General features: G+C 44.6%; 1 protein-coding gene across 1 annotated transcript; it reads right to left on the bottom strand.

Annotated features, from left to right (window-relative positions):
- Nucleotides 1-8,268: 8,268 nt before the first annotated feature.
- Nucleotides 8,269-12,179, bottom strand: LOC135553772 (metalloproteinase inhibitor 2-like). Its single transcript, XM_064985714.1, has 5 exons — nucleotides 11,914-12,179; nucleotides 10,293-10,363; nucleotides 9,400-9,502; nucleotides 8,698-8,822; nucleotides 8,269-8,551 (listed from the first exon to the last, which is right to left on the bottom strand). Exons 1-5 carry the CDS (start codon nucleotides 12,041-12,043, stop codon nucleotides 8,378-8,380), a joined length of 603 nt encoding a protein of 200 aa, XP_064841786.1. The 5' UTR covers nucleotides 12,044-12,179; the 3' UTR covers nucleotides 8,269-8,377.
- Between the last annotated feature and the right edge of the window lie 272 nt (nucleotides 12,180-12,451).

Genomic DNA, 12,451 nt, shown 5'->3' on the forward strand with positions numbered 1-12,451 from the left:
GTACAATAGAGTACAGTAGAGTAGAGTAGGGTACAGTACAGTTGGGTATGGTACAATAGAGTACAGTATAGTAGAGTAGGGTACAGCAGAGTAGAGTAGGGTACAGTACAGCAGAGTAGAGTAGGGTACAGCAGAGTAGAGTAGGGTACAGTAGAGTAGAGTAGGGTACAGTACAGCAGAGTAGAGTAGGGTACAGTAGAGTAGGGTACAGTACAGCAGAGTAGAGTAGAGTAGGGTACAGTACAGTTGGGTATGGTACAATAGAGTACAGTAGAGTAGAGTAGGGTACTGTACAGTTGGGTATGGTACAATAGAGTACAGTAGAGTAGAGTAGGCTACAGCAGAGTAGAGTAGGGTACAGCAGTGTAGAGTACAGTACAGCAATGTAGAGTACAGTAGGGTACAGTACAGTACAATAGGGTTCAGTGGAGTAGAGCAGGCTCCAGTAGAGTACGGTACAGCAGTGTAGAGTACAGTAGGGTACCGTACAGTACAGTAGAATAGGGTTCAGTACAGTAGAGTAAGCTACAGTAGAGTAGGGTACAGCAGAGTAGAGTAGGGTACAGTACAGCAGAGTAGAGTAGGGTACAGCAGAGTAGAGTAGGGTACAGTACAGCAGAGTAGAGTAGAGCAGAGTAGAGTAGGGTACAGCAGAGTAGAGTAGGGTACAGCAGAGTAGAAGAGGGTACAGTACAGTACAGTACAGTACAGTACAGTACAGTACAGTACAGTACAGGACAGCACAGCAGAGTAGAGTAGGGTACAGTGCAGCAGAGTAAAGTGGGGTACAGTACAGTACAGTACAGTACAGGACAGCACAGCACAGCAGAGTAGAGTAGAGTAGAGTAGAGTAAAGTACAGTACAGTACAGTACAGTACAGTACAGGACAGCACAGCTGAGTAGAGTAGGGTACAGTACAGTACAGTACAGTAGAGTACAGTACAGAACAGCAGAGTAGAGTAGAGCAGAGTAGAGTAGGGTACAGTGCAGCAGAGTAAAGTAGGGTACAGTACAGTAGAGTAGAGTACAGTACAGTACAGTACAGAACAGCAGAGTAGAGTACAATACAGTACAGCAGAGTAGGGTACAGCAGAGTAGAGTAGAGTACAGCAGAGTAGAGTAGGGTACAGTCCAGCAGAGTAGGGTACAGCAGAGTAAAGTACAATACAGTACAGCAGAGTAGAGTACAGTACAGCAGAGTAGGGTACAGCAGAGTAGAGTAGAGTACAGCAGAGTAGAGTAGGGTACAGTACAGTACAGTACAGCAGAGTAGGGTACAGCAGAGTAGAGTAGAGTACAGCAGAGTAGAGTAGGGTACAGCAGAGTAGAGTAGGGTACAGTAGAGTACAGTACAGCAGAGTAGGGTACAGCAGAGTAGAGTAGAGTACAGCAGAGTAGAGTAGGGTACAGTCCAGCAGAGTAGGGTACAGCAGAGTAAAGTACAGTACAGTACAGTACAGCAGAGTAGAGTAGGGTACAGCACAGCAGAGTACAGTACAGTACAGCAGAGTAGGGTACAGCAGAGTAGAGTAGAGTACAGCAGAGTAGAATAGGGTACAGTACAGCACAGCAGAGTAGAGTACAGTACAGCAGAGTAGAGTAGGGTACAGTACAGCACAGCAGAGTACAGTACAGTACAGCAGAGTAGGGTACAGCAGAGTAGAGTAGAGTACAGCAGAGTAGAGTAGGGTACAGTACAGCACAGCAGAGTAGGGTACAGTACAGCAGAGTAAAGTAGAGTACAGTAGAGCACAGCAGAGTAGAGTAGAGCAGAGTAGAGTAGGGTACAGTGCAGCAGAGTAAAGTAGAGTAAAGTAGAGCACAGCAGAGTAGAGTAGGGTACAGTACAGCAGAGTAGAGTACAGTAGAGCAGAGTAGAGTAGAGTACAGCACAGCAGAGTACAGTACAGCAGAGTATAGTAGGGTACAGTACAGCAGAGTAGAGTATAGCAGAGTAGAGTAGGGTACAGCAGAGTAGAGTAGAGTATAGCAGAGTAGAGTAGAGTAGGGTACAGTACAGCAGAGTAGAGTAGAGCAGAGTAGAGTAGGGTACAGCAGAGTGGAGTAGGGTACAGTACAGCAGAGTAGAGTAGGGTACAGTAGAGTAGAGTAGAGTAGAGTAGAGTAGAGTAGAGTACAGTACAGTACAGTACAGTACAGCAGAGTAGAGTAGGGTACAGTACAGCAGAGTAGAGTAGAGCAGAGTAGAGTAGGGTACAGCAGAGTAGAGTAGGGTACAGTACAGCAGAGTAGAGTTGAGCAGAGTAGAGTAGGGTACAGCAGAGTAGAGTAGGGTACAGTACAGCAGAGTAGAGTAGAGTAGGGTACAGTAGAGTAGAGTACAGTACAGCAGAGTAGAGTTGGGTACAGCAGAGTAGAGTAGGGTACAGTACAGCAGAGTATAGTAGGGTACAGTAGAGTAGAGTAGGGTACAGTACAGCAGAGTAGAGTAGGGTACAGCAGAGTAGAGTAGGGTACAGCAGAGTAGAAGATGTTACAGTACAGCAGAGTAGAGTAGGGTACAGTAGAGTAGAGTACAGTACAGTACAGCAGAGTAGAGTTGGGTACAGTAGAGTAGAGTAGGGTACAGTAGAGTAGAGTAGGGTACAGTACAGCAGAGTATAGTAGGGTACAGCAGAGTAGAGTAGGGTACAGTACAGTAGAGTAGAGTAGGGTACAGCAGAGTAGAGTAGGGTACAGTACAGCAGAGTAGAGTAGGGTACAGCAGAGTAGAGTAGGGTACAGCAGAGTAGAGTAGGGTACAGTAGAGTAGAGTAGGGTACAGTAGAGTAGAGTAGGGTACATACAGTAGAGTAGAGTAGGGTACAGTACAGCAGAGTAGAGTAGGGTACAGCAGAGCAGAGTAGAGTAGGGTACAGCAGAGTAGAGTAGGGTACAGTACAGCAGAGTTAAGTAGGGTACAGCAGAGTAGAGTAGGGTACAGCAGAGTAGAGTAGGGTACAGTACAGCAGAGTAGAGTAGGGTACAGTACAGTTGGGTATGGTACAATAGAGTACAGTAGAGTAGAGTAGGGTACAGCAGAGTAGAGTAGGGTACAGCAGAGTAGAGTAGGGTACAGTACAGCAGAGTAGAGTAGGGTACAGCAGAGCAGAGTAGAGTAGGGTACAGCAGAGTAGAGTAGGGTACAGTAGAGTAGAGTAGGGTACAGTACAGCAGAGTAGAGTAGGGTACAGCAGAGTAGAGTAGGGTACAGTACAGCAGAGTAGAGTAGGGTACAGTACAGCAGAGTAGAGTAGGGTACAGCAGAGTAGAGTAGGGTACAGTAGAGTAGAGTAGGGTACAGTACAGCAGAGTAGAGTAGGGTACAGCAGAGTAGAGTAGGGTACAGTACAGCAGAGTAGAGTAGGTTACAGTACAGTTGGGTATGGTACAATAGAGTACAGTATAGTAGAGTAGGGTACAGCAGAGTAGAGTAGGGTACAGTACAGCAGAGTAGAGTAGGGTACAGCAGAGTAGAGTAGGGTACAGTAGAGTAGAGTAGGGTACAGTACAGCAGAGTAGAGTAGGGTACAGTAGAGTAGGGTACAGTACAGCAGAGTAGAGTAGGGTACAGTACAGTTGGGTATGGTACAATAGAGTACAGTAGAGTAGAGTAGGGTACTGTACAGTTGGGTATGGTACAATAGAGTACAGTAGAGTAGAGTAGGCTACAGCAGAGTAGAGTAGGGTACAGCAGTGTAGAGTACAGTACAGCAATGTAGAGTACAGTAGGGTACAGTACAGTACAATAGGGTTCAGTGGAGTAGAGCAGGCTCCAGTAGAGTACGGTACAGCAGTGTAGAGTACAGTAGGGTACCGTACAGTACAGTAGAATAGGGTTCAGTACAGTAGAGTAAGCTACAGTAGAGTAGGGTACAGCAGAGTAGAGTAGGGTACAGTACAGCAGAGTAGAGTAGGGTACAGCAGAGTAGAGTAGGGTACAGTACAGCAGAGTAGAGTAGAGCAGAGTAGAGTAGGGTACAGCAGAGTAGAGTAGGGTACAGCAGAGTAGAAGAGGGTACAGTACAGCAGAGTAGAGTAGGGTACAGTAGAGTAGAGTAGGGTACAGTAGAGTAGGGTACAGTACAGCAGAGTATAGTAGGGTACAGCAGAGTAGAGTAAGGTACAGTACAGCAGAGTAGAGTAGGGTACAGCAGAGTAGAGTAGGGTACAGCAGAGTAGAGTAGGGTACAGTACAGCAGAGTAGAGTAGGGTACAGCAGAGTAGAGTAGGGTACAGTAGAGTAGAGTAGGGTACAGTACAGCAGAGTAGAGTAGGGTACAGCAGAGCAGAGTAGAGTAGGGTACAGCAGAGTAGAGTAGGGTACAGTACAGCAGAGTAGAGTAGGGTACAGCAGAGTAGAGTAGGGTACAGTAGAGTAGAGTAGGGTACAGTACAGCAGAGTAGCGTAGGGTACAGCAGAGTAGAGCAGGGTACAGTACAGCAGAGTAGAGTAGGGTACAGTACAGTTTGGTATGGTACAATAGAGTACAGTAGAGTAGAGTAGGGTACAGTACAGTTGGGTATGGTACAATAGAGTACAGTAGAGTAGAGTAGGGTACAGCAGAGTAGAGTAGGGTACAGCAGTGTAGAGTACAGTACAGCAATGTAGAGTACAGTAGGGTACAGTACAGTACAATAGGGTTCAGTACAGTACAATAGGGTTCAGTAGAGTAGAGCAGGCTCCAGTAGAGTACGGTACAGCAGTGTAGAGTACAGTAGGGTACAGTACAGTAGAATAGGGTTCAGTACAGTAGAGTAGGCTACAGTAGAGTAGGGTACAGTACAGTAGAGTAGGCTACAGTAGATTAGGGTACAGTAGAGTAGGGTACAGTTGAGTAGGGTATGGTACAGTAGAGTAGGCTACAGTAGATTAGGGTACAGTAGAGTAGGGTACAGTAGAGTAGGGTACAGTACAGTAGAGTAGGCTACAGTAGAGTAGGCTACAGTAGAGTAGGGTACAGCAGTGTAGGGTACAGTACAGTAGAGCAGGGGTTTATTCCCCAGGGTCTGCCTTTTCACATATTGAGCCTATATTAATTACAACACCAGCATGATTTTGTTCAATTTGAGGGACCTTGGAAAATGTTGTTTTGAAGCTTATTTCCTGCATTTCAACATAGTTTAACAAGACCCCTAACATATTTTAGATAGGCTATTTAATAATGATGGATATGGGAAAATAAATCCTCGACCCGATTTCCCCAACTATGTTTTATGGTCATTTATGTGAATCATACATACTGTATTTTATTAGGCAAAGTGAACAGATCAATTGATAGCAACATAGTCACACATTGTAGAAGATTGATGCTGTGTTCACATGCTAGTCAGAACTAGGAAACTGACATTTTTGACTTGCTATCTGGTTGTAGTTAATCACGTGCCGCATTCAACGAATTAGCAAGTTGGATATTTCAGATTTTGTTGCAGTTGTGAGAGTTTCGTTTTGGACAATTTTGACTTAGCCAGCTATATGTTATCTTTCAATTGGACAGATGTACAGTACCAGTCAAAAGTTGACACTTACTAATTCCAGGGTTTCTTTATTTTTACTATTTTCTACATTGTAGAATATTTGAGAAGACAAACTATGAAATGGCAAATATGGAATCATGTAACCAATAAAACAAAAACATTAAACAAATATATTTTATGAGATTCTTCAAAGTAGCCACGCTTTGCCTTGATGACAGCTTTGCATTCTCATTTACATTACATTTAAGTCATTTGGCAGACGCTCTTATCCAGAGCGACTTACAAATTGGTGAATTCACCTTATGACATCCAGTGGAACAGCCACTTTACAATAGTGCATCTAAATCATTTAAGGGGGGTGAGAAGGATTACTTTATCCTATCCTAGGTATTCCTTAAAGAGGTGGGGTTTCAGGTGTCTCCGGAAGGTGGTGATTGACTCCGCTGTCCTGGCGTCGTGAGGGAGTTTGTTCCACCATTGGGGGGCCAGAGCAGCGAACAGTTTTGACTGGGCTGAGCGGGAACTGTACTTCCTCAGTGGTAGGGAGGCGAGCAGGCCAGAGGTGGATGAACGCAGTGCCCTTGTTTGGGTGTAGGGCCTGATCAGAGCCTGGAGGTATGCGGTGCCGTTCCCCTCACAGCTCCGTAGGCAAGCACCATGGTCTTGTAGCGGATGCTGTGCTTCAACTGGAAGCCAGTGGAGAGAGCGGAGGAGCGGGGTGACGTGAGAGAACTTGGGAAGGTTGAACACCAGACGGGCTGCGGCGTTCTGGATGAGTTGTAGGGGTTTAATGGCACAGGCAGGGAGCCCAGCCAACAGCGAGTTGCAGTAATCCAGACGGGAGATGACAAGTGCCTGGATTAGGACCTGCACCGCTTCCTGTGTGAGGCAGGGTCGTACTCTGCGGATGTTGTAGAGCATGAACCTACAGGAACGGGCCACCGCCTTGATGTTAGTTGAGAACGACAGGGTGTTGTCCAGGATCACGCCAAGGTTCTTAGCGCTCTGGGAGGAGGACACAATGGAGTTGTCAAAAATGATGGCGAGATCATGGAACGGGCAGTCCTTCCCCGGGAGGAAGAGCAGCTCCGTCTTGCCGAGGTTCAGCTTGAGGTGGTGATCCGTCATCCACACTGATATGTCTGCCAGACATGCAGAATGATGCGATTCGCCACCTGGTCATCAGAAGGGGGAAAGGAGAAGATTAATGATGTGTCGTCTGCATAGCAATGATAGGAGAGACCATGTGAGGTTATGACAGAGCCAAGTGACTTGGTGTATAGCGAGAATAGGAGAGGGCCTAGAACAGAGCCCTGGGGGACACCAGTGGTGAGAGCGCGTGGCGAGGAGACAGATTCTCGCCACGCCACCTGGTAGGAGCGCCTGTCAGGTAGGACGCAATCCAAGCGTGGGCCGCGCCGGAGATGCCCAACTCGGAGAGGGTGGAGAGGAGGATCTGATGGTTCACAGTATCGAAGGCAGCCGATAGGTCTAGAAGGATGAGAGCAGAGGAGAGAGATTTAGCTTTCAGTGCGGAGCGCCTCCGTGATACAGAGAAGAGCAGTCTCAGTTGAATGACTAGTCTTGAAACCTGACTGATTTGGATCAAGAAGGTCATTCTGAGAGAGATAGCGGGAGAGCTGGCCAAGGACATTGTTCAAGAGTTTTGGAGAGAAAAGAAAGAAGGGATACTGGTCTGTAGTTGTTGACATCGGAGGGATCGAGTGTAGGTTTTTTCAGAAGGGGTGCAACTCTCGCTCTCTTGAAGACGGAAGGGACGTAGCCAGCGGTCAGGGATGAGTTGATGAGCGAGGTGACCAGCGTCATTATATATTTCAATTAACAGGTGTGCTTTATATTAATTTGTGGAATGTCTCAATGTGTTTGAGCCAATCAATTGTGACAAGGTAGGGATGGTATACAGAAACAATATATTTGGTAAAAGAGCAAGAACAGCTCAAATAAGAGAAACGATAGTCCATTACTTTTAGACATGGTCAGTCAATCCGGAACAGTATTTTTATTTCACCAATAGTCTAAACCAGTTTCCTATTAGAAATGTTAAATATACATTTGAGTATTTGCATATTACCAATTGGTGCTGAAAAGGAGGTGAATATGCATGCATTGGGAGCTCCCGGGGGGCGCAGCGGTCTAAAGGCTCTACATCTATGCTAGAGGCGTCACTACAGACCCCGGTTTGATGGCCCAGCATTGTCCAGGTTACGCCGTCATTGCAATTAAGTATTTGTTCTTACTGGCGCACCTAGTTAAAAACATTACATAGCTTACAAAAATATTCTGAATGGTTATCCATAGTCTACCCACTCAGCACAGATGTCGAGATATCAAATAAAGGATTGAACTACTCAAATCCAAAAATTTGTTTCACTTTGATGCAAGTGTTGAATACATTGCCCAGTGGGTAGTGAGTCCGAGAAAATATTGAAAAATGTAAGAACAAACTTAGTGACAACTTAAGAATCAAGGTTCTGAAAACTCAATCTTTGTCAGCAAGTGAGAGTGTTCTCAGCAATTTCATTAAAATGCATTTAACGTGCAGAAGGGAACCACACCTGCATTTTTATCAAGGAAGACCATGTAAAAAACATTTATTCTACAATATTGTGTCTAGCTGAACACGACCCAGGCTTTAGGATGGTATTTCAGGAACAATGTTCTAGTCAGAAACACAGACATCACACTTTTGCTTTTCAATAACATCTTTGGTTCCAGCTTAAACTGATGAATGACAATAAATTAATACTTGGAGCACTATATTTGAGGAGTAGTATATTTTTATTGCACAAGTAACCAGCTTTTAAATTGCAGGCATATTTAGCCACTGAGCAGTGAGTGGAAGGCCTGTAGAGTTATGGAGTAGTCAATATCCAGGAACTACTTCTTGGATGGATCCATCTCCCTGTACCAGTAACAGGACCCATCAAAACTCATGAGACAGGCAGAGTACTTGGCCTGGGGTCCGCTTTGGCCATCATGCAACAACCAGTCTGTCCAAAGGCACTCATCTGGGGCGCTGATGGGACAGGGGAGGGAAGAGCAGCGGATGATCTGTAGCTCAGAGCAGGGAGAGAGAAAGACCCAGATCACCAACTGATCATTACCCCAATACTATAGCTCTTGTGTTTAGCCAATGTGACAAAGTAAAAATTGAACAAGTGGTGTAAAGTAATTTTACTATAATTCCTGTGACACACCGTGCAAGCACAGCCGGTTCGGTAGCGTTGAGTCAAGCTCTTCTTTTGTGTGCCATTCAAGTCGTCCCAGTACCGAATAAAGTTACACATGCCTATACGCATCCTGCCATCGGTACTTAGGCTGCCTGAAGACAGAAGACAGTGAGTCAACAACCTGTGGGGTAAAAGGTAACCCCCAGATGCTGATATTTGATAAGTTCCCCTTCTTTCCCCCACAAATGGTTAAGATTAGAATTGGGGGAGGGTGAAACAGATCCTAGATCTGTCCCTGGGGGTAACTTTACCCTGGAGCAGGAAGACATATTGATGCAGCCTGGAACACTAGAATTTAGCATAATAAATAAGTGATGCATTAGTTGTAAACATTTCTAAGCATTAAACATTTAAATTCTTAACATTAGGTATTATAAAGTGTAACAGGAAGAGCCAGGCTGTATCACATCCGGCCGTGATTGGGAGTCCCATAGGGCGGCACACAAGGGGCCCAGCGTCGTCAGGGTTTGGCCGTCATTGCAAACAAGAATTTGTTTTAAACTGACTTGCCTAGTTAAATAAACTTTAAATTAAAAAAGTATTTTTTCTGAAGCACTTGACTTGTACAAGATGAAGTCAATAGTTCAGAATAGGCCATGATGCTGCAAGCATAGGTTGAGCAGGTTAACCAGCGATAACAATGAACTTGGGTAACAGTGAGAACCACACCTGTGAAGAGATACTCCTTGTTGATTTCCAGGGTCACACCACACGAGGCTGAGGAGGATGAAGTGAAGATGGCGTGGATAACCCGGTCAGGACCTTTGAACATCTAGCCAATCACAAGGAGAGAACAAAGAATCTGTCAAACATCTAAATATACACTTTAACCTAACTGACTACAGCTCTCAGGCACTAAGTGTTTCCTAATTCCCTCCCTATACCCCATCCGGATGTTTGCAGATCAAAAAATATTGCTTAATCTAACCTTCATTTTTATCAGGGTGTCACAGAGACCAAGGTAAGCAGAAAAGTCCAAAACAATTCTGAGTCGCCCTAAAGGCAACTACAAGTCACATTTAGAACATTTAAGATCGTTCCGGCAACTACAAGTCAAAAATATTTCAAGCAGATTCATCAAACTCAGGAGAGCCCAATGAAATATCCAGAGTTAAACATCCCTGATCTGAGAGACTAACTATAATGTCTAAAGGTCAGTAATAATGTTAGGTACAGTGAGAGTTAGTAAAAGTGCTTTATAAAAGAACATCTGGCAATTGATCAACTAAAGTAACAAAGAGCCAGACAACTTCCTGGTAGAGAATGCAGGGATGAGTACCAAACCCCCCCATCACCAGTAATAAAGTGCAGTGCATGATGTCACCATAGTCTAGGACTGGTAGGAACAGCAACTGAATAATGTGCTTTCCAGCAAGAGGCATTTCTACTGAAGCTCCTTTTTATATGGTGGAAGCTCCACAACTGCACTGTTTATTCCAACCCAGATCTGCAAACACTGAAGGGGAAGAGAGAACTGGGCCCAGCTGTCAGACTGGGGTTCAGGGGGCTTCAATGTGTCAGTGCAGGAAGGAACAACCACTTAATAAAAAGGCTGATCATACCTTGATCTGTTGGATGTCATACTTGGTGTTACCAGACACAACTTCCACACCAACCACCTTTGCCCTGATCACTGGAAGAGAGAAACGTGGTTTAACTGACAAGCCCCATTTTCCTTTCAATGGTCAGTTAGACACTGATGGTTTAAGGGCGTTATGAGATCTAAGACAACAGAACACGTCACAGACAAGATATTACAGTCTTAAAAATGTTGTGCATAAGTTCACCCTGTTTGGGCTCAACAGACAAGTCGATTATCCCTCCAGGTCCAAGATTCCTAGCTCTAGTCGTCTGCCTTTAATTCAACACGCCTAGTTTAACTAAACCCCGCCTGGTCTGCAGATGTTCAGGTGCCAACCAGGTGCTGGTAGGAAGACTGAGGCACAGACCTTATGACACCAGCTCCTCCTCCACCCACCTGTCTGGGTAGAAGGTGCTGACAGCGACAACCTCTTCACTTCAGTCTGATTCAGAAGATATTCAAACGATTCATCCTTGCCAAACAGATCAACTACTCCTGTAAGGTTAAGTTCCCTCTATTCCACAGCTGTCTATCATTAGGACCAGTAAACCACAGATGTACGTGTTGCTTTATCACTGGAATTACAGTGTGTTCTGCAGACATCCTGATCTAATGAAACGACAGTAGAAAAGGTTTTACTAACAGCTGTACCAGTTAAGGGACGTTACACTACTATGTTTCCGACCTCAAGATGGCACCACAGCTGTGCAGAGAAATATGTGTGTCCTTAATTCAAGTACAATTCAGGTTGAAAACATTCCTTTTAAGGAGCACATGAAAGAAATTAACTGTCCAAGGTAAGTGATATACAGTGGCCAAATCATAATTTAATCATCCCATTGCATGAACTGCAAACTTGTGTATTCAAGGTTTAAAGCCACCTAAAAAGTTCACTTAAATGCCAGACTTGATTTGCACAAATGAAAAATATATATTATTCCACATAACAATACACATTGCTGCAGGACTATGTTCCTGGTGTGAAACTGGCTCAAATTAAGTCACGGCATCTGTAGCCTACCACTAGTCGATATAAATAAGTCTAGACTACAACTGAGTGCCTTGGGTTAAATGTAGAAAGAGTATTAACTTGTTTGCAGTGTAGCCTAGTGGTTAGAGCATTGGACTAGTAACCGAAAGGTTGCAAGTTCAAATCCCCGAGCTGACAAGGTACAAAATCTGTCGTTCTGCCCCTGAACAGGCAGTTAACCCACTGTTCCTAGGCCGTCATTGAAAATAGGAATTTCTTCTTAACTGACTTGCCTAGTAAAATAAAGGTTAAAAAAATAAAAAATTCAACTGTAGGCATAATGTGTAGGCCTAGAGGCAAATATAACACTTGGTGTAGCAGGAGTCTCAGCCAGTGCTACAGCCAGGGCTCTCAAACCCTGTTCCTGGAGAGCTACCCTCCTGCAGGTTTTCAATCCAAACCCAGTTGTAACAAACCTGATTCAGTTCATCAACTGGCTAATTATTAGAAACAAGTGTGCAAATTAGGGTGGGATCACAAACCTACAGGATGGCAGCTCTCTAGGAACAGGGTTGGAGAACCTTGGCTGTAGCCCATCTTACTGTCAGAAATATTGCCAAAATGTCCTTACCGACGTCTGCGTTGCAAAAAGCCTGTTGAAGATGCACAGGAGCGCATCTGCAAGCTTCTGCAATGTCTTCGATCTGCCAAAGGAACAAAATGACCAGAGTGATGAAACAACTGCTTACAGACACAGTCATTTTGGAAAATATATCTAGAGCGTAAAATAAAATGTTTCCTTCAGGAGCTAAAGAACAGTTGTATTGTAAACTACACTAGAACATGCAAAGATGTTCCCAGACAGACTAACACCTAGAACTCTGTTTTCATTCGATGTAATCAGCCCATTTTATTGCAGGCTCTGAGCTCCTCCCACAGTCAGAACCAAGCCAGTGGTAGGCTGAGAATTCTATTAATCCAGAACCATAGCAACTCCATTGGAAACAAAAGCCCTCCTTAATTAAAAGGGACAACCTCAGACCAGGCTCAATTTGCACAGTTGCCATAAATTATCTGTCTTTCGCCTAAACAATGGTGATGAACCAGAAATATCCATTTTATGATATGCCTGTTTGAATTCCTTTTCTTAAACACCTGGGGCAACTTTA

This window comes from Oncorhynchus masou, chromosome 14 (genome assembly GCF_036934945.1).
Source record: "Oncorhynchus masou masou isolate Uvic2021 chromosome 14, UVic_Omas_1.1, whole genome shotgun sequence".
In the NCBI taxonomy this organism is placed as follows: Eukaryota; Metazoa; Chordata; class Actinopteri; order Salmoniformes; family Salmonidae; genus Oncorhynchus; species Oncorhynchus masou.